Source organism: Megascapheus bottae, chromosome 1 (assembly GCF_031878675.1).
Source record: "Megascapheus bottae isolate mThoBot1 chromosome 1, mThoBot2.hap1, whole genome shotgun sequence".
NCBI lineage: Eukaryota > Metazoa > Chordata > Mammalia > Rodentia > Geomyidae > Megascapheus > Megascapheus bottae.
This window is the reverse complement of record NC_143509.1, coordinates 43,187,177-43,209,441: the sequence shown is the minus strand read 5'-3', so window position 1 is coordinate 43,209,441 and position 22,265 is coordinate 43,187,177. Positions and strand designations below refer to the sequence as shown.

Sequence of the window (22,265 nt, the reverse complement as noted above, 5' to 3'; positions counted from 1 at the left end):
CTAGGTGTTCCAGAGGATAATGACCGTGAGGATGAAGGAAGCCATGAAGAGCAGGTAGAGGCGGAAGAGCAGGGTGTCCATCAGGTGACTGAATCGCACCCACAACTCTACCAAGTGCTGCTTCTGGGTCGCAAGTTCCTGCTGGGCCCTTCCTGATTCAGAGCGCCCAGTGAGTTCTGCTTCTCTGGATCCTGGCACCACCCTTACCAAGTCTACCGGCTCCTTCAGGCCTATGGTGAGAATAGAGATTCAGACCTGAGTTGAGAATGTTTCTTGGGAGCAAAAGGAGCAGGGACAGAGAAACACAGACAGAAGAAAGGACAGAGTGTGCAGCGCTGGCTCTCCTCACCAGGCAGGTGGGTGGAGGTAAGCCCCGGATCCTGATTCCCCCTGCAGGGCTCAGTGGGATGGCATCTCCTTGGGCTGGTGCATTGCAGCAGCAGGGTGTGGAGACTCCGAGGCATGGGCAGGGGCTGGGTGCGGGCCAGGTGCAGCAAGTAGGTAAGGAAGATGGTCTCCAGCAGGCTGGTCACCATCGGGGACAGACACAAGGCAAAATAGACACCTGCAGACAGAGGAAATGACAAGTAAACCTACATGCGGCAATTTCTAAGCTTACTTATTTTGGGCAATACTGGGGTTTAAATATGAAGCTTTACACTAGTCAGGCAGGCACTTTACCACTTGAACCACATTCCCATACCTTTTTTTTTTGCCAGTCCTGGGCTTGAGCTCAGGGCCTGAGCACTGTCCTTGGACTTTCTCAAGGCTAGAGCTCTACCACTTGAGCCTCAGCACCATTTCTGTTTTTTTTTTCTATGTATGTGGTGCTGAGGAATTGAACCTGGGTCTTCGTGCATGCTAGGCAAGTACTCAACCACTAGGCCAACTCCCGGCCCCCATTCCCATACCTTTTTGCTTTTAGTTATTGTCCCAAAAGTCTCTTACATTTTTGCCCAGACTGGTCTGGATCTCAATCTTGGTACTAATACCTTTTGCATATTTAAGATAAGTGACATGTTTCCATGCACAGCTTTATTGGTTGAGATTCAATCTCACATTTTTGCCCGGATAAGCCTCAAACCTTAATCTACTTGATCTCTGCCTCTCAAGTTAGCTTTACCAGAGAAAGCCACAATGGTTGGTTCTAAACCTTCCTTCTCTCTCTCTCTCCCTCTCCCTCTTTCTTTTTTCTTTCCTTTGTTGTTTGTCATGGGGCTTGAACTCTGGGCCTGGGCACTGTCCCTGAGCTCTTCAGCTCAAAGCTAGCACTCTACCACTTGAGCCACAGCTCCACTTCTGGTTTTCTGGTGGTTAATTGGAGATACGAGTCTCATGGACTTCAGTGCCCAGACTGGCTTTGACTTGTGATCCTGAGATCTCACCCTCCTCAGTAGATAGGATTATAGGTGTAAGCCACCATCACCAGCTTCTCTCTCTCCCTCCCTCCCTTCCTTCCTTTCTTCTTTTATTTATTTTTGCTGTTGTTGTTGGTGGTGGTCTTGGGACTTGAATGCTGTCTCTGAGCTTTTGTTTTGTCAGTCCGGGGCTTGAGCTTAGGGCCTGAGCACTGTCCTTGGACTTTCTCAAGGCTAGAGCTCTACCACTTGAGCCTCAGCACCACTTTCGGCTTTTGTGAATGTAGGTAGTACCGAGGAATCGAACCCCGGTCTTCATGCATGCTAGGCAAGCACTCTACCACTAGGCCAAACTCCCGGCCCCTCTGAGCTTTTTTGCTCAAGGCTAGCACTCTACCACTTTGAGCCATAGCTCCACTTCCAATTTTTAGGTGGTTGATTGGAGATAAAAGTCTTAGGGACTTTCCTCCCCCCTGCTGGCTTCCAACTGCAATCTTCAGATCTCAGCCTCCTGAGCATAATCCTGAGGATTTCAAATGTGAGCCACCAGTACCCGGTGGTTCTAAACTTTTCGTAAGCCTCTTTTCCAAATCCAGGGTTTCCTCCGAGGTCTTTCCCTCCTTCAGTGGAACTAGGCTCCCTTGGTCCTGTCCCTTGCTAACTCTGCTTCTTCAAAATATGGAAGGGGCCATACTGATGAGAGGGATGCCACTGACAGGGAGAAAGTCATTCATCATGAGAAGGAAGACATTGTAGCCCAACAAGAGGTGCGGCGCCCGGCACCCCTGACCAGCAGGGAAGAACGGACACCACCCGAGGATCCTTCTCGGATCACGCTTTTAATGAAGAGCAACTCGTTTAAAGGGAAAGCTGAAGCGGAGGGGCGAGGGGCAGGGAAATGCAGCTGCTTATAAACAATCAAAGAACGCGGGACTTTTTCCATTGGCTGCTGTGTTGCTAGGATCATTTTAAAACTCAGGATTGGTCAGGCCTCTGACGTCATACGCGCAGACTCAGCGGAGCGAGCAAAGGCTCTGCACTCACACACCAGATAAGGGGAACTAAGAAGTTTGTATACAATGAGCGAGACAGGGGACAGGCGCCGTCTTGGCTGCTCCGGCTCCCCACATCTCCCCCTTTCTGTTTTAACGCAGCAGGCCAACATACCTGTTGTGAAGAGAGTAGAGGTGCTGTCCTCCAAAGTAAAACTTGAGGTCCTACTCTAGAGGAGTGACCCAGGCGGCCAACCCTGGATCCCTCCCCTCCAGGTCCTCTTTTCCCTTTGTGGAGATGGGCTAGGGGCGCAGACCCATATGCTGACGCACATGCTCTCCCTGACCTGTTAGGGTCAGGAGTGGTACTTTGTCCATCATTTCACAACTCTTGGCTGCCTATACTCCTATTCCTCGTGCAATAGATTAAGGTCTCGAGGGTGCAAAGGCAGTACAGGGCACTTTTAGTTGGCCTTTAAAGCTGCAAGCCAAATTTTGGGGGATGTCCCTGCTCCAAGGCAGTGAGTGCATGAACAAGCATTGCTCTCTCTCTTATTGCGAGACCTCATTTGGCAGAGCAACCAAAGGCTAAAGACACAAAACCCAAAACAAACTGCAACAAACATTCACAGGAACTGGAACAAATGTAGGCAACGGCTCCAGCATTGACTCAATTTACACTCTATGGCAGAACAATTTAAAATAATCAGAGCGACCCAATTTTTGAGAAACCAGCCTAACACAGAAGGACAGATTTTTTTGACAGGGTAAGGCATAGGGAACCTTGCAGTCCTAGGGAAGTTGCAAGGAAGAATTGGTGGCACAAAGGGGAAAAACGGAAGAAGCATTAGTCACAGGCATTGGTAATGGAAAGGTCTTCATCACTGCCCACATCGTCTTTTCCTTGTTGCTTTTTCCCTTCTGTCTCTTCATCCAAAGTCGTGGCAGCAGAAGAATTATTAACAGGATTATTCCCAGGATTTTGTTTCGCATCATCCTCTTTAGGCGTTTGATTTTCCTCCAATATCCTTACGAGGCGCTGCGGCACCCAGTGGGGGGATTCCTGTCCCTGTGGAAAAACACAAACAGCTCCCCTGGATCTCTGAATTACAGGATCCGGTCCATACCATTTGTTATCGATAACATTTTTCCACATTACTTTTTGTGTGGGTGGTATTGCCATTTTTCCAGCATGCCGATCAGCAGCTGATTGTCCATTGTCATCCACTGTTACATAATTTAAGGTAAACAGTGCAATGGCCAGCCTTTCTCTGGGGGAGGCATCTCGGCCTATTCCCTCCTTTTGTTTAAATGAAAGTTGTTTAAGTGTTCTATTGGCGCGTTCCACAATTCCCTGACCCTGGGGATTGTAGGGAAGGCCAGTGGAATGGACCACCTGCATTTGAGTGCAAAAGGAGCGAAATCCGGCAGAGGCATAAGCAGGGCCATTATCTGTTTTCAATTTTAATGGTTTTCCCCATGCTGCCCAGGCTTCCAAGCAATGAACTTTAACATGGGACACCCTTTCCCCTGTAAGGGCCGTGGCATGCATTATGCCAGAGAAAGTGTCCACTGAGACATGAACATATTTTGTCCTGCCAAACTCAGGCACATGAGTAACATCCATTTGCCATAAGGCATTAGAGCAAAGGCCTCTAGGATTAACTCCAATTATGAAGGAGGGGTGATATACTACACAAGATTGACAAGCTTTAACAATTTCTCTAGCCTGTTGGCGTGAAATGGAAAACTTATAATGAAGGGTTTTTGCAGAAACATGATAAAGTTGATGAAAATCTCGTGCTAATTGAACAGAATTATGGGAAAGGCCCACCAGGGCTCTGGCAGTCAAATCCACTAAGGCATTGGCCTCTGACATGGGACCAGGCAAGCCAGTATGTGCCCGAATATGACCAATGAAAAAAGGATTTTTCCTTTGTAAAATTAAACTCTGAAGTTGGGATAATATATTTGAAACTGTACTGCTACCTTTTATGGAGGCTGCGACTTCCAGGGATGCCACTGCATTAACTACATATTGTGAATCAGAATATAGGTTAAAAGGCTCAGAAAATTTCCTGAATACTTCTAAAACTGTTAGACATTCAACTACTTGTGGAGTTTCTGGTTGAAAATTTAAAGTTACTGGCTCTTTTCCTTGAACTACATAGGCACCTCGGCCTGTTTTTGACCCATCTGTAAATATAATTAGGGCATTACTCAGAGGCAGTTTTTTCGTAACTTTGGGGAAATACACCCAATCTTCACGCACAAAATTCAGCAGTGGATGTTTGGGATAATGATTGTCAATTATATTTGGAAAGGAGCACACCAAAACTGCCCACCAGTCAACAGAGGCAGCCAATATTTGTACTTGTTGCCGGGTATAAGGAATAATTAATTTGTCAGGAAATTTTGCAAAGTGAGTCAAACACGCCTTGCAACCTGTAAGAGCTAATAAAGCAACTAATTCTGGAAAATACTGAATAGTTTTTAAGCCATAAGAATTTCCATGCAACCATAACAATGGGCCTTCTTGCCATAATACTCCTGTAGGATAATTTTTTGTTTTAAATATGCACAATAAGATTGGCGCTGATGGATTTACACGCAAGAGTTGTGCATTTTCTATGGCCTGTTCAAGACGCTGAATGGAACTCTTAGCCTGAACAGTCAATTTTCTAGGTGAAGTAACATCCGGGTCTCCCCCCAATAAGGAAAAGAGGGGCAACAATTCAGAGCGAGGGACATTAAGAAAATTTCGGACCCAATTTACGTCCCCCATTAATTTTTGAAAATCATGAAGGGTATGCAAATGATTTGTTTTCAAGACGACCTTTTGGGGTGTCACAGCTATGGGAGAAATTATGGAACCTAAAAACTGAACCTTTTCTGAAAATTGCACCTTTTCTGGTGCCAAGTTTAAGCCTGCCTTTGCAAGAAGTTTAGACAATTTACTAAATACTTGAAAAAGGATATTCTGCTCAGGGGCAGCTATTAGAATATCATCCATATAATGAAGAATTCTAACAATGGGAAATTGCTGTCTCACAGGGAAAAGAACTGTGTCAACATATAGTTGGCATATTGTAGGGCTATTAGCCATTCCTTGTGGAAGAACCCTCCACTGAAATCGTGCATCAGGTTGTTCATGATTAACAGAAGGCAGGGTAAAGGCAAAACGTTCTCTATCCCTGGGATGCAAAGGAATAGAAAAGAAACAGTCCTTAATATCAATAGATATAATGGGCCATCTTTGGGGCAAAGCAGAAAGCAGTGGGAGGCCGCGTTGGACTGACCCTAATATTTGCATTTGAGCATTAATGGCTCTGAGATCATGTAATAGTCTCCACTTGCCTGAGGCCTTTTTAATAACAAAAATAGGGGTATTCCATGGAGAAACAGAAGGCTCCACATGTCCAAACCTTAGTTGTTCCTGTACCAATTGAGTTATAGCCTCCAATTTTTCTTGGGACAGGGGCCACTGAGGCACCCACACCGCTTTAAAGAAACTTCCCTTTGGGACGTAGGGGGGTGGGGCAGAGGGGGCAGGTCGGGCCTGGCCATTGTCTGCACCAAATCCTCCCCTGGGGCTGTATGCGGCAGCCTGTTCCTCTAACTCCTCCTCTTCCTTTGAACTTAGCTCCTCCGGGAGCCCATCCCCCTCATTTTCTGTGCTTTGATCTGACTCTCCTGCATCCTGATAGAGGGAGCTCCTTGGTCCCTCCTGTTTTTTCTTTTCTCTTCTCTCCTCCTCCTGCACTGTACTTTGTGAGGGCTGCAGTCCCTCAATTCCATTCTTTTGTTTTCTCTTACATTTTACCCCACTCTTGGTGGTCCCTCCTTCCTTGTACGATGACTCCGAGAGACTATCCTGGTGCTTAATTAATACCTTCCTCCCTTCTTTAATAATATCAGTATTTCTGCCCTCCTCCAAACAAGCGCGCACCATTCTCCACATGGGCAACGTGGCGCGGGAGACCCCTCCCTTTTCTAGAGCTCTATCCAGGTCCTGGCCTAATATATCCCAACAGGCCAGTGAGAGATCTCCAGACTCCGCAAACCATGGGGCGTGTATCTCAATATCTGCTAACACTCTATGTATTGTGCCGCGGGAAATTCTCAGCCCACGCTGTTTAAGAAGGGCCTGTAAGGGGGCACAGAAGTCCCTTATACGGCACACACTTCCTGAAGAGTTACCCATACTGATGTTTAAAGACCGAGTTAACACAAACCACAGAGGAAGAACGATAACAAGCACCCAGACAGGAACTTCTCAGAACAACATACCTAGAAGGAGTCCTCTTCACGTGTCAAGTTCTGGATCCTCTTCGGCCCCTCCGCAGGTCCCGGGTTTTCGGCACCAGTTGCGGCGCCCGGCACCCCTGACCAGCAGGGAAGAACGGACACCACCCGAGGATCCTTCTCGGATCACGCTTTTAATGAAGAGCAACTCGTTTAAAGGGAAAGCTGAAGCGGAGGGGCGAGGGGCAGGGAAATGCAGCTGCTTATAAACAATCAAAGAACGCGGGACTTTTTCCATTGGCTGCTGTGTTGCTAGGATCATTTTAAAACTCAGGATTGGTCAGGCCTCTGACGTCATACGTGCAGACTCAGCGGAGCGAGCAAAGGCTCTGCACTCACACACCAGATAAGGGGAACTAAGAAGTTTGTATACAATGAGCGAGACAGGGGACAGGCGCCGTCTCGGCTGCTCTGGCTCCCCACAAAGAGGGTCATCTTGAATGGGGCATGATTCTCATTTTCTGGTGGTAGGTAGAAGCTGAGGGCATCAGTGGCCACTAGAAAGCCACTGGGCACCAGGAGGTGTACCACATAGAGCCTGGGTATGCGTCTGATGGCCACCTGGAGGGGAGGAGAGAGAAGAGAGGAAACATAGGATGCGACAAAAATCCTAAATCCAGGAATAGCAGTTTCTTACCACAAGTGCAGTAACTATTTTTGCCTGTGTGTGTGTGTGTGTGTGTGTGTGTGTGTGTGTGTGTGTGTACCGGGGCTTGGACACTCAGGGCTTGATAGTTGTCCAGCTGTCCCTTAACTTTTTACCTCAAGGTTGGTATTCTTTTTTTGGCCAGTCTTGGGGCTTGAACTCAGGGCCTGAACTTTGGCTTTCCTCAAGGCTAGCACTCTACCACTTGAGCCACAGTCCTACTTCTGAGTTTTCTATGTGTGTGGTACTGAGGAATTGAACCTGGGTCATTGTGCGTGCCAGGCAAACACTCTACCACTAGGCCAAACTCCCGGACTCTTTTTTTCTCTTTGCTAGTCCTAGGTCTTGAACTCAGGGCTTGAGCACTGTCCTTGGACTTTCTTAAGGATAGAGATCTACCACTTGAACCACAGCACCACTTCCAGATTTTTGTATGTGGTACTGGGGAATTGAACCCATGTCTTTGTGCAGGCTAGGCATGCATTCTACCACTAGGCTAAACTCGCGGCCCCTGCTTCTGGCTTTCTCTTTCTTTTCTTTTCTTTTTCATATATTTTTTATTATAATTAATAGGAGGGTTACATTATATTCACCAGATAGAAGGTGCATTACTTCACATATGTTGATACCCTTTCTCATGTCTTAGTCCCCATTTCCTTCCCCCACCCCTGCCTCTCATCTTGTTTTCCCTCCTTCCCTATCCTATTTCAAATAACCAAATAAACATATATAAAATATATCAGATAACAAGGTAAAACACTGTAACCATATGAGATAACCAAGGGACAGCTAAAGAGATGAGAGATAATATAGTACATTAAGGACAACAATCACTCATTATATGGCTTTTGTTTCTATATCCTGGAGGTCCTTTCATTTAGCATCATTCTAGATGGCCTTATGTATCTAGATTTTGCTCTATTGTAAATCTCTGCTAGGAGAGGCCAAGGTTTCTACTGATTATGACAAATAGGGAAATCATTGAGCCTATGTTCCTTTGAGTCTGGCTTACTTCACTTAATATGATCTTTTTCCTATGTCTTTCCATTTCCTTACAAATGGGGCGATGTCGTTCTTTCTGACAGCAGCATAGAATTCCATTGTGTATAAATACCACATCTTGTTGATCCACTCATCAACTGAGAGGCATCTGGGTTGGTTCCATATCTTTGCTATGGTAAATAGTGCTGCAATGAACATGGTTGTGCTAGTGGATTTAGCATGCCCTTGTTTCTGGATGAGTGGGTAAATGTGCTTTTGGCTTTTTCTATGTATATGGTATTGAGGAATCAAACCCAAGTCTTCAGGCATGCTAGGCATTCTACCACTAGGCTACACTCTTGGCCTCAATGCTGGCATTCTACCACTGAGGCACAGCTTCACTGGCTTTTTGGTGATTAATTTGAGGTAAGAAGAATCTCATGGAGTTTTCCTGACTGGGCTGGCTTCCACCCACAATCTTCAGATATCAGTCTCCTCAGTTGCTAGGATTACAGGTATAAGCTACTAATTCCTGAATCTTTGCCTGCCTTCTCCATTGGTTTGAGCTCTGGGGATGTGTGTGGTGTGATTTCATAATCGTGCATAGAATCTACAGAGAGTGAGCCAGGAGTGTGGCTTAGTGGTAGAGTATGTGCCTAGCAAACATGACACATTCGGTTCGATTTCTCAGTACCACATACACAGAAAAAAAAGCCAGACATGGTGCTGTGACTCAAGTGATATAGCACTAGCCTTGAGAAAGCATGAGGACAGTGCCCAGGCTCTGATTCAAGCCCCAGGACTGGCAAAAAAAAAAAAACTATACAGAAAATGTTAGAGCCATGAGCTTTAGAGAAGAGAAGTGGGTGGCGGTGCATGGGAATTTGGACTTGTGATAAAATGCCTGCCTAGCATGCATGAACACCTGGGTTTGATTCCTCAGTACCACATACATAGAAAAAAGCTGGAAGTGATGCTGTGGCTCAGGTGTTCAAGCTCTATCCTTGAGAAATCCCAAGGGCAGTGCTCAGGCCCTGAGTTCAAGGCCCAGGACTGGCAAAAAAGGAGAGGAGAAAGGGGATGGACAGCCTAGAGGGAAGGTTCAAGTCTTGGGCAGAAATGTTGGCTGGAATCCTCATTTGATGGACATTCTATCTAACTAAGGGTAGAATAAGCAGGGAAGGAAAAATGCAAGGAAGTAAAAAATGAGGGTCTCTGAACTTACATAGAACACAATCTGATCATACAGGTCGGTGTGCATGGATGTCTTTGATGATGCCTTCTTGATGCTCAAGAGCTCCCATTCTCCATTGGCCTGAACAACATTCCGGGATGCATTTACTATGTCCTGCACTTCTTTCTCCATGCCCAGTAACATGTTATCCACTGAAAGGAAGCATCATCCTGATTATTTTCCAAGAATGCAGTTTCCTGAAGGCTCACTTGCACTATCAATTGCACTATCTTTTTCCACCTGTCTCTCTCTCTCCCTCCCTCTCTCCCTCTCTCTCTCTCTCTCTCTCTCTCTCTCTCTCTCTCTCTCTCTCTCTCTCTCTCTCTCTCTCTCTCTCTCTCTGTCTCTCTCTCTCTCTCTGTCTCTCTCTCTCTCTGTCTCTCTGTCTCTCTCTCTCTCTCTCTCTGTCTCTCTCTCTCTCTGTCTCTCTCTCTGTCTCTCTCTCTGTCTCTCTGTCTGTATGCATGTACACACTGGTACTGGGGTTTGAATTCAGGACCTTGCTCCTGTCCCTTAGCTTCTTTGCTCCAAATCAACATGTTACCACTTGAGTCACATCTCCATGTCCAGCTTTTCACTGGTTAACTCAAGATTGCTGGTTTCCTGCTTTGACTAGCTTCAAGATGAAGTCCTCAAATCTCAGCCTCTTGAATAACTAGGATTATAGGTGTGAGCCACTGGTGCCTGGCTCTTTTTCTACCTTTTTCACTCAATAAGTATTTTTGGGTGCTTGCCATATGTGCAAAACTTTCTAGGGATTGCGAATAGAAATGAACAGGACAGGCTTGGATTTTTAACTGAAAATATTTAGGCATCCATGGAGCCATGTTCTTTCTCCTTCTCACTCTCTGTGGTCACTATTTACTCAAAGTATTTTTCTATCTTATTTTTTCTGGCTTTGTTGGTTGTTCTTATCCATCTCACCCCTGAGACCTCACTGTAACTTACCTGTGTACAGAAAAGAGCTGAAGGTCAGTGTACAGTTTTGCTGATCAAATGGGAAGTAAAAGATGTTGAGGTTACAGATACTGTCCACTTTCATGGGTTTCTTATACCTGATGCGGCCTTCATTATTTACAAATGCAGTGAGGTCTCTTGGGGTCTTCTCTACATTCATGCTGTAAGACAGATGGAGTGGTTTCTCTTCTTTTTTTTCTAAATTTTATTTTATTGTTGGGGTGATATACAGAGGGATTGCAGTTACATTCATCAGGTAGTGGGTACATTACTTCTTGAACATTGTTACCCCTTCCCATGTTTTCTCCCACTTTCCCCCCTCCTCCCCACCCACTCATCCTGTTTTTCCCTTCCCTTCCCTTTTTCAAATAAATGAATAAAGGTGTATACAATATAATCAGGTACCAAAATCAGATACAGTAACAACATGAGATATACCTTAAGGGGAAAAGAAGAAAAAAGAAATAGCTTCATATAGTAGATTAAGAATAACAATCACAAAGATAAACCTCTTGTTTCCATATCCTGGAGTTCATTTTGCCTAACCTCATCCTGTATGGACATATGTACACTTCTTATCACTATTTTTTGTGTGTGTGTGTGGGGGGGTATGTGCCAGTCCTGAGGCTTAAAAACAGGGCCTGGGAAGTGCTCATTGCTATTCTTCACTCAAGGATCAGCTCTCTATCAGTGATTAATTGTAGATGAGTCTTATGAACATTTTTGCCCAAGCTGGCCTTGAACCTTTAACATCTCAGCCTTCTGAGTAGCTAGAATTACAAACGTGAGCCACCAACTATCCATAGAGTTTATAGTCTTCTGATGAGGACACTACAAGTGATCTTAGATAGCTAGGAAACAACCAGAGTGGCTCACAGAGTGGAGGTTGTGGATCATGATTCAAAGCCAGCCTGGACATGAAAGTCTGTAGACTCCAATTGACCATGAGAAAACCAGTAGTGCTGTGGCTTAAGTGGTAAAGCACCATCCTTGAGCTGAAACACTCAGGGACGGTGCCCAGGCCCAGAGTTCAAGCTACAGGGCTGACAAAACAAAAACAAAAACAAACCACCAAACAATAAACAAACAAACAAAAAACCCTTTACTGATTATAGGAGATGGGACTTCCCTCTGCCTTTCCCCGGCACTTGATACATACAGTTCCACAATGAAAATGTCTGGGAGCCACAGATTCCTGGCTGCAATACTGATTTTCGTGATGCCCTCACATTCCTCTGGGTTCCAGCTCATTAATGGGTTATCCCAGACCTGAAGCCCCGGGGTGGGGAGTGGGGAAGGGAGCCAAGAACCTGACATGAATTACAGTTATTTTCTCTCATCATTTGATTCTCTCTCTCTCTCTCTCTCTCTCTCTCTCTCTCTCTCTCTCTCTCTCTCTCTCTCTCTCTCTCTCTCTCTCTCTCTCTCTCTCCCTCTCCCTCTCTCTCTCTCCCTCTCTCCCTCTCTCTCCCTCTCTCCCTCTCTCTCCCTATCTCCCTCTCTCTCCCTCTCTCCCTCTCTCCCTCCCCCTGCACTCTTTCATGTTACTCTTGGGTTTTGAACTCAGGGCCTGGGCTCTGTGCCTGAGCTTTTTTGCTCATGGCTAGCATTCTACTTCTTGAGCCACTTCTGGCTTTCTGGTGGTTAATTGGAGATAAGAAGCTTACGGACTTCCTGCTTAGGTTGGCTTTGAATTGTGTTCTTCAGATCTCAAGTCTTGAGTAAGTAGAGCTATAGGCATGAACGACGGGCACCTGGCTTGATTTTTTTTCTTTAAATAAAGTCACCATATATTTCCAGGAAACATAAAAGCAGGAGAGATTTAACACAGAGGTAGAACTTGTATAACATCCTGGGTTCAATTTAAAGCATTGAAAAGTCTATAAAATAATATAGTACAAGCTGGGTGCGGCGGCTCGTGCCTGTAATCCTAGCTACTCAGGAGGCTGAGATCTGAGGATTGTGGTTCAAAGCCAGCCCAGGAACTAAAGGCCATGAGACTCTTATCTCAAACTAACTACTAGAAACTCAGAAGTAGAGTTGTGGCTCAAGGGGTAGCATGGAGCCTTGAGCTGAAGAGGTCAGGAACAGCGCTCAGGCCCAAAGTTTAAGCCCCATGATCTCCAACCCCCTTCAAAAGGAAAATAATATAATAATGTTTGTGTATCTACCATCCAATCTAATATTCTATTAAACTTACTTTTTTCTAAAGAAAGCACAATTGTAAATAAAATTGACATGATCTTTTTGTTTGTTTTAATGAGATTTAACTCGGGGACTAGTGCTTGCTTAGCACTTGAGCCATGCTGCAAGTCCTTTTGCTTTTTTTTTTTTTTTGCCAGTCCTGGAGCTTGAACTCAGGGCCTGAGCACTGTCCTTGGGCTTTTTCCTCAAGGCTAGCACTCTGCCCCTTGAACCACAGCACCATTTCTGGCTTTTTTCTATGTATGTGGTAGTGAGGAATCAAACCCAGGTCTTCGTGCATGCTGGGCAAGCACTCTACCACTAGGCCAAACTCCCAGCCCCCCTTTTGCTTTTATTTTTCTTTTAAAATAAGGTCTTGTGCTTTGCCAGGCTGTTTTTTTTTTTTTTTTTTTTTTTTTTTTGCCAGTCCTGGGCTTGAGCTCAGGGCCTAGCACTGTCCTTGGACTTTCTCAAGGCTAGAGCTCTGCCTCTTGAGCCTCAGCACCACTTCTGGCTTTTTTCTATGTATGTGGTACCGAGGAATCGAACCCGGGTCTTCATGCATGCTAGGCAAGCACTCTACCACTAGGCCGAACTCCCGGCCCTACCAGGCTGGTCTTGTACCATGATCTTCCTACCTCCATCTCCTAAGTAGCTGAGATTATATGTGTGTGCCACCATGTCTGGAAGTGTATCTATTTCTATATACATTTCAATCTCTTTGCTTTATCACTACCGTGGGAAATGTTGCTGATGGGATACAGGCTCTCCTTTCTTCAGGAAAAATGAGATCCAGAATTGAAAGACTAGTAACTTTGTTTCTTTGACTTATAATGTTCTTAGGGCAGCAGTAGGTATCAAATATGGAAGGATTTTTGTAAACAACAAGGTTCAGGGGTTCTAATTATTTTTGTGCTTGTTCTGGGGCTTGCATTCAGGGCCTCATGCTTTTACTTGGATTTTTGGTACTGTACTATGTGAGCCAACAAAGTCTTAAGCTAGCAGTCTTAAATGCCTTCCAAGCATCTTTCACTGATTTTTGTTACAAGGCCATTTTGAACAAAGCCTCAGGGCCAGGAGTGTGGGTTCCTCTTTCCTGGGTGAGTGCTAGACACCATGCTTACCTTTCTGATAAGCAGATATCCTTTCTGAAGCCAGAAACCTTTGTAAAGGTCTTCAAGGATTGTCCATTCTGGAATGAGTTTATCTTTTTCTTTTCCCCCTGTGTTCTGCCCTTAGCTTTTTTTTTTTTTAAACTTAAGATTAGCACTCTACTACTTGGTTCCACTTCTCTCTTTTTCTTTTCTTTCTTTTTTCCTTCATTCCTTTCTTTTTTCTCTTTCTTTTCTTTCTAGCCTCCCTCCCTCCCTCCCTCCCTCCTTCCCTCCCCCTCTTCCTTCTTTTCTTTTCTATTCTTTTTGCTGGTTACTTGGAGATAAGACTCTCATAGAGCCAGGCACGTGGCTCTCCTGTAATCCTAGCTACTCAGGAGGCTGAGATCTGAGGATCGAGGTTTAAAGTCAGCCCGGGCATCAAAGTCTGTGAGACTCTTTTTTTTTTTTTTATTGTAATTAGTAAAAGGGTTACATGATATTTGCCAGATAGAAGGTGCATTAATTCACATACATTGATACCCTTTCACATGTCTTGGTACCCGTTTCCCTCCCCCCCCCAGTCTGTGAGACTCTTGTCTCCAATTAACCACTAGAAAAATTGGAAGTGACACTGTGGCTCAAGTTACCACTTGAGTGGTAGCCTTGAGCTGAAGATCTCAGGGACAATGCCCAGGCCCAGAGTTCAAGCCCCACGACCAATTCTGGATGTAGAAAAGTAAGTGTTGGCCATACCATTTCCAGCCACAGGAATGATGACATGAGCTGTAGCTGTTCATCCTGCCAAAAGAATTTCTTGTTTCTGAGAGTTGCCTATAAGATGTTCATTCATCTTCCACCCTCCTCTTCCCAGTTTGGTTTGCCATTCCCTTCCTGGGGTATATGAACATGATGTTGTGATTAAGGACAATATTGTAGATCAAAGACAATTTTTTAAAAATCAAAATAGAGGGCTGGGAGTTTGGCCTAATGGTAGAGTGCTTGCCTAGCATCCACAAAGCCCTGGGTTCAATTCCTTAGAACCTCATACACAGAAAAAGCCAGAAGTGGAGCTGTGGCTCAAGTGGCAGAGTGCTAGCCTTGAGCAAAAAGTGCTCAAGGACAGTGCCCAGGCCCTGGATGTAAGCCCCAGAACTGGCAAACAAAACAAACAAACAAAAATCAAAATAGATAGATTAGTCTGAGCAAGACAATTCATGGAAGGACTGGATTAAAGTATTATTTATCAACCTTGGCTCCATTAGAATAAGTTAAGGAGCTGAACATAAAAATTTGTGGGTTCTAGACAATCAGGACCTCTGTGGGAAGTTTCTGGACACTGGTTGGCAGCCAGAATAGAGATTCACTGGGGAGGAATGTGAATTGGACAGAGCAGTTTTTAAAATTTAGATTTTTTTTATGCAAGGGAAATGTCATATAGTAATGTGATTGGGGGCTCTGGGGACCTTCCTGCTGGGGCTGGGAAGATGTTAAGGACCCCAGGTAGAAGGGTTAACACTCACCACATCTAGTATGGCAGTTATGGTGAAGGAGATGTTGACGTGGATGGGTTCAGTGAAGGTGATGACAGGTGAAGCCTTTGTGACAAACACAGGGTGTACATCCGTCGGATCCATCCCATGCTGGCCAAATCCTGAGCAGTCGATGGTGGAAGTGCTGCCCTGTCCTGCAGAGAGTATCAGATGTATGAGATGAGGGAGATATATGAGATGTTTTCTGTATGAGAGAGAGCCCAAGGCAGAGCCCGGTATCCATGATTATCACGATGATTGCCAGGTATTGAGCATTGATGATGAGCCAGGCATATGCTGAGATCTTTAAGCTCATTATTCTCATTGTCCTTTCAATTTCCTATCAGACTATTTTTTCTTTATAATGTTATGATTTTTTTTCTGAGACAATATCTTGCTCTGTAGTCAAGGCTACCTTGAACTCACAATTCTTCTGCCCTAGCCTCTCAAGTGCTGCTGGGATTGCATATTCCTTTTCCTTTTCCTTCCTTCCTTCCTTCCTTCCTTCCTTCCTTCCTTCCTTCCTTCCTTCCTTCCTTCCTTCCTTCCTTCGAGTCATGGGGCTTCAACTCTAGGCCTGGGTTCTGTCCCTGAGCTCTTCAACTCAATGCTACTGTCCTACCCCTGGGGCCTCAGCCCCACTTTCCATTTTCTAGTGGTTAATTGGAGTCTCAGGTTCTTTAGTGCCTGGGCTGGCTTTAAATTTTGATCCTCAGATCTTAGCCTCCTGAGTAGCTAGAATTACAGGCGTGAGCCACTGCACCCGGCCAGCTTGTGTATTTTCTAATAGGTTTTATTTGTTTCTAGTCTATACATCTCAGTGCTGCATTTACCAGCAATAGTAGTCCCCTCCCCCCACCCCCTGGCGTGGGTATTTGAACTCAGAGTCTTGCATTTGCTAGACTATCCCTTGAGCCACACTTTCTGTCCTATTTTTGCTGGCTATTTTTGAGATAGGCTCCTACTTCCTGCCTCTTATGCCTCTGTGGTATGATTTGTCAATAGGCAGATATACCAAGTATTCGGCTTCCTGTGGTTGATGGGATCATGGATGTGCATCCCTGCATCTAGCTTCCCTCCCATGGATATAGGACTGGCCTGGATCTGAGATCTCCCAAGTTTCATCCTCCATATAGTTTGGGATGACAATAATGTACTACGATGCCCAGCAATGGGAGCCATGGGTTGAGATGGAGTCTCTCAAAGTTTGTTTGTTTTTTTTTTTGGTCTAAGCTAGCCTCCAAAGTAACTAGGATTACAGGTGTGAGCCACCAGTGCCTGGCCAGCACTTTATTTATTTATTATTATTTTTTTTATAGCAGTCGTGGGGCTTGAACTCTGGGCCTGGGCATTGTCCCTGAGGTCTTGAGCTTAAGGCTAACACCCTACCCCTGGGGCCACAGTGCCACTTCTGGTTTTCTTATGGTTAATTGCAGATAAGAGTCTCACAGTCTTTAGTGCCTGGGCTGGCTTTGAACCTCGATCCTCAGATCTTTGAGGATCTTAGCCTCCTGACTAGCTATAATTACAGGCGTGAGCCACCATGCCTGGCTTATTTTAATTTTTAGTTTATTATTTTATTTCATTTTGTGTAGATGCTAGGACTTAAATTCAGGCTTGGGCACTGTTCCTGAGTTTTTTTAGTCAAGGCTAGTGCTCTACCACTTAAGCCACAGCCCCACTTCTGACTTTCTTTTGGTAATTTATTGGAGACAAGAGAATCATGGACTTTCCTGCATGGGCTGGCTTCAAACTGTGCTTCTCAGATCTCAGCCTCCTGAGTAGCTAGGATTAGATTCTTACACTTGACATGTGAGTTGTTTACACTTGATTTTTTTTTTTCTTGCCTGTCCTAGGCCTTGAACTCAGGTTCTGAGCACTGTCCTTGGGCTTTCTCAAGACTAGAGTCCTACCACTTCTGGCTTTTTCTACGAATGTGGTACCGAGGAATTGAACCTGGGTCTTTATGCAAGCTAAGCAAGCACTCTACCAGGCCAAACTCCCTCCCCTTGATTTTTTTTTAAAACAGACACGTATTTATAGGTTAGAGTGTACACTACGTGTAATGTCAAATCAGGGTATCTAGTATATTCATCCCCTCTGACGTATGCACTGGGAACATTCAAAATGTTCTCTTCTAGCTATCATGAAATATACTATAAATTGTTGTCAACTACTGTGCTATAGAGCATTAGCAGTTTACTCCTATCTGACCACACCTCTGTATTCATAGCCATCCCTTTTCCATCCAACTAACCTCTTTCCAGATTTTGGCAAACATTATTTTACTCTCTACTTCTATAAGAATGTAGATATTGTATATTATTATTATTATTATTATTATTATTATTTTTAGTCTTTTTTTTTTGCCAGTCCTGGTCTTGAACTCAGGGCCTGAGCACTGTCCTTGGACTTTCTCAAGGCTAGAGCTCTACCACTTGAGTCTCAGCTCCACTTCCGGCTTTTTTTCTATATGTGGTACTGAGGAATCGAACCCGGGTCTTCATGTATGCTAGGCAAGCACTTTAACCACTAGGCCAAACTCCCGGCCCCCATATTATTATTATTATTATGGGTCATGGGGCTTCAGCTCTCCCTCTGGGCTCAGTCCCTGAGCTCTTCAGCTCAAGGCTAGCACTCTACCACTTGAGCCACAGCACCACTTCTGGTTTTCTGGTGGTTAATTGGAGATGAGTCTCAAGGACTTCCATGCCCAGGCTGGCTTTGAACTGTGATTCTCATATCTCAGCCTCCTGAGTAGCTAGGATTACAGGTGAGAGTCACTGGTGCCTGGCTTTGAGTACCTTTCTTTTTGGAAATTTCTTTTTTTTTTTTTAACTGGTCTTTTTTTTTTTCATTGTGATTAATAGAAGGGTTGGAAATTTCTTTTACCCTTGCTTATATATTGTTTTTTTCTTTTTTGTCAGTCCTGGGCCTTGAACTCAGGGCCTGAGCATTGTTCTTGGGCTTTCTCAAGCTTTATCACAGGAACCATAGCACCACTTCTGGCTTTTTCTATGTATGTGGTACCGAGGAATGGAACCCAGGTCTTCATGCATGCTAAGCAAGCACTCTACCACTAGACCAAACTCCTGGCCCTGGATATTGTTTTTTATCTTCATGTAACACATGAGTTAAGGTGCAGTAAGAGGAAGCAACCTTTCAAGATCAGATGTAATAAGAGGCAGAAGCTGGACTTGGTCTGCTGCTAGCCATCTGCCCTCAGTGAAGAATATGAATGAGGGTGAGGAGAACTTAGAGGAGTTCAGGTGCTAAACATATCCTGTCATCACCCAGGCGCATGGACTGGACTGGAGGCAAAGGCTGGAAGCCAATGTGGTAAGCTGTTAGGATATCCACTTTCTTTGTAATACTTTGTCTTCATGCTTTGCATGGCCACATTTGTATGCAAACTTCATCCTGGGTCAGTGACTGGCATGAGATAGGATTACAGTGCTAGTCCCCAAAATGCATGTCTTTTTTCTTTCCTCTCTCCCTTCCTCCTTCCCTCCCTCCCTTTCCTTCCTTTTTCTTTCTCTTTTCTTCCTCTCTTTGTCTTTCTCCTCTTTCTTCCTTTTTCTTTCTCTCTCCCTCCCTTCCTTTCTTTTCCCTTCCCTCCCTCCCTCCCTCCCTCCCTCCCTTCCTTCCTGTCTTTCTTTCTTGGGTACCAGTATTAGGTGTTGAACTTGAGGTTTCATGCTCTTGCTTGGATTTTTTGTTCAAGTCTTGATTCTACCACTTGAGCCACACCTCCACTTCTGTCTATTTGCTGGGTAACTGGAGATAAGAGTCTCTCACATGTATGTTCCTGGGTTGGTTTTGAACTATAATCCTCAGATCTCAGTTTCCTGAGTAGCTAGGATTACAGAGAAGGGCTAGCAGTTACTGAGTCTATTTTCATCTCAACAGCTCCAATTTTCTTCTCTTCCTGCTGTTCAGCCTTATTATTAGCTTTCTAGTTTTGAGGAATTGAAGTGTAACTGATCATCTCTTCTAACTATTAAAGGTTGATATTTTACGGATGGAAATTTGTTGGGGGCCGGGAGTTTGGCCTACTGGTAGAATGCTTGCCTAGCATGCACGAAGACCTGGGTTCATTTCCTTGGTACCACATACAGAGAAAAATGCCAGAAGTAGTGCTGAGACTCAAGTGGTAGAGCTCTAGCCTTGAGAAAGTCCAAGGACAGTGCTCAGGCCCTGAGCTCAAGCCCAGGACTTGCAAAAAAAAAAAAAAAAAAAAAGAAAAGAAAAAAGAAATTTGTTGGGGGAGCTACAACCTAGAATGAGAGGGATAGCTGACGACTTGTCAATCTTATTCATTCTCAAAGTCACAATGCTCTCCAGAAAATCTGTGAACCATTCTCTGTGCAGTCAATATCCATTTGCCAGTAGCTTTCTGCAAGTATTCAAAAGAGTCTTCATGTTTTTTTCTATTTTCTGGACTAATTGTCCGATTTATGTCTCTTCTCTTTATTGACCTATAAAGCCACTTCTGGGCTAGACACCGGTGGCTTATGTTCATAAACCTTGCTACTCAGGAGGTAGAAATTGGAGGATCTTTGTTCAAAGCCAGTCTGGACAAACAAATCCAAAAAACTCTTATCTTCAGTTAACCAGCAAAAAAACAGAAGCATGTAACTTAAGTGGTAGAGCACCAGCCTTGAGTAAAAAAGCCAGCAAGAGTACAAGTCCCTGAGTTCAATCCCCAGTGCCACCAAATACACACCAAACCCATCTTTGGTTCTGTCTTTTCCATTGCCCTAACCCAGTGCCTCCTATTTGACTGGTACCAATAAAGATTGTATTTATTTATTTACTAGTACCAATCCTTCAGGGTCTGTCTTCTTTCACAGATGAGAAAACTGAAGCTCAGGTTAAATTAAGAAACAGATCTATGGGGCTGGGAGTTTGGCCTAGTGGTAGAGTGCTTGCCTAGCATGCACACAGACCGCGGTTCGATTCCTCTGTACCCCACGTACATAGCAAAAATCCGGAAATGGTGCTGAGGCTCAAGTGGTAGAGCGCTAGCCTTGAGAAAGTCCAAGGACAATGCTCAAGCCCTGAGCCCAAGCCCAGGACTGGCAAAAAAAAGAAACTCATCCATGAGTCAGTGTCATGTCTGCCTATCTCTCATCCCTATGTTTCTCCCACTGCACATGTGAACTCCCTGAAAAAGATGCACACTCTACTTTCTCCTTGATCTACTGACCTCCGGTGTCTTACCTACAGCCTTGGATAGAGCAGCACAATGGTAAAGATATAGATAAAGTAGCTAGGCACTTTACTATTACAACAGGGGAGTTTTTATACTTGAACAGAAAAAAGAATTACATCTGTGAATAGCTAGATGGATGGAAGAGAATACAATTGTGGATGGTTCATGGGAAGAAGAAAGAAGTGTTAACTGGTGCTGGCACCTGCGGTCCACATCTGTAATCCTAGCTACTTAGGAGGCTGAGACCTGAGGACTGAGGTTTAAAGCCAATTAGGGTAGGAAACTCTATGAAACTCTTATCTCCAATTAACCACCAAAAATACAGAAGTGGAGCTGTGGCTTAATTGGCAGAGGGCCAGCCTTGAGTGAAAAAGTTAAGGAATTGCACAGTGGGAGGGGGAGGGGGAGAGGGAGAGGAAGAGGGAGAGGGGGAGGGGGGAGAGGGCTGGGTGAGAGAGGAAGAGAAGGGAGGAAGGAGAGGTACTTTTACATAATACAAAGCTGGAAGAAAATTTTCCATCTTGGTAAAGAAATCATGGAAATATAATTATGAAAAAACTTTTCCCATTTTAGATCATCTCTAGGAGTTAGAAATTAAAAAGAAGATCTTAGGTGGTTTTCAGTAGGAGAGAGCTCTTCTACTCTTCCTTTGTCACTAGCCATTTCTTACCTTGAAGCAGAAGACTGAGAGCAAGATAGAAGGGAAATCTCTGCCTAGGGAGCCGGCTTCCTCCCATCTTCTTTGTCTAAAATCTTCTCAGAGCATGTGCCAGGACTCAGGAATACCCAGATTAAAGGAGCAGGGGACACACCTAGAGCCCAAATTTGAATACTGATAGCATTGCTTGACTGCCGGGGCCTACCGGCAGCAAATTGGGGTTCCTGAAATAGGGGGCAGGGACTGGAAAAAATAGAAGAGAGACAAACACATCGGGTCCGGGAGGTCTGCAGCCCAGGCAAAAACTGCCGCCTCGTTCATTCTCAACTCAAAGCTTATATCCCTTCTTGAGACCAGGGCACTGCCAGGTATTACATCCAGATGGTTAATCGGGGAACTGTTGGGGGTTACATTCATATGGTAAATCTCAGATCAATTGAACAGAAGGCCAAAAAACAATAAGACAATCAAGCAATTATCTGATGCAAATCAAAGTACAGTTTGATTCCACTCCGGCTCCCAACATATCCCCCATCTTTATTTTAAAAGAAACACAAGTGCAATTTCTATTCTTTCCACTATCTCTAATTATCTCTAATTATCCTGTCTCACTTTCCAAAAATGACTGGTCCCTTCATCTAAAGGGGATTGATGGGCGGAGATTCAGCTTCTGTAACTTCTTCAAGCTGACTCAGGGGCGTTGTTTCTGTGCTTGACCAGGGACCTTAAGAAGCCTAGCCTGTTTTATCAGGGATAGCAAGGATTAGATATCAGGAATAATAATTTGCTCCAAACTGGAGATCATATTCAACATTTAACAACTGCACAAACCTTCTTTAGCTACAACAGTTTAGCTTACTTAGCACCCATTTGCAAAGGCAGTTTCCTGATTGTCTGGGGAACTAAATCTCTGCAACCTTAAACAATGCTTTAGTTGTCAGATCTAAACAGATTAATAGAGACACAAGCCCCAGATCCACAAACTTTCCTGAGTTTGTGGCTGGTGTCAAATACAAAATTCGCTCAATTAGGACTTTAAACTACCCACTATCACAGAAGATTGACAAGTTCCTGCCCAGTTATGAAAGGCACGGGCATTAGTAAGGCATGCT

General features: G+C 44.6%; 1 protein-coding gene across 2 annotated transcripts; it reads right to left on the bottom strand.

Annotated features, from left to right (window-relative positions):
• LOC150069017 (5-hydroxytryptamine receptor 3E-like) lies at positions 1 to 21,232 on the bottom strand. Of its 2 annotated transcripts, XM_090343049.1 has the most exons (10): positions 21,166 to 21,232; positions 15,272 to 15,435; positions 14,505 to 14,549; positions 11,633 to 11,742; positions 10,465 to 10,634; positions 9,508 to 9,668; positions 7,079 to 7,216; positions 2,053 to 2,143; positions 350 to 565; positions 1 to 230 (listed from the first exon to the last, which is right to left on the bottom strand). In XM_090343049.1, the coding sequence occupies exons 1-10, from the start codon at positions 21,230 to 21,232 to the stop codon at positions 1 to 3; spliced, it is 1,392 nt and encodes a 463-aa protein (XP_090199175.1). The 2 variants fall into 2 exon arrangements, with proteins under 2 accessions (XP_090199175.1, XP_090199183.1); XM_090343057.1 differs by lacking the exon at positions 14,505 to 14,549.
• Between the last annotated feature and the right edge of the window lie 1,033 nt (positions 21,233 to 22,265).

Bases quoted from the DNA above. Each gene is read 5' to 3' on its own strand.
- LOC150069017 (XM_090343049.1), bottom strand. From the start codon at position 21,232: ATGGGAGGAAGCCGGCTCCCTAGGCAGAGATTTCCCTTCTATCTTGCT. The intron at 9,669-10,464 runs GTAAGTTACAGT...GCTTCCTTTCAG, and splicing joins CAGCTCTTTTCTGTACACAG to TGGATAACATGTTACTGGGC. The intron at 2,144-7,078 runs GTGGGGAGCCAG...CCTGCTGGTCAG, and splicing joins CATTCAAGATGACCCTCTTT to GGGTGCCGGGCGCCGCACCT.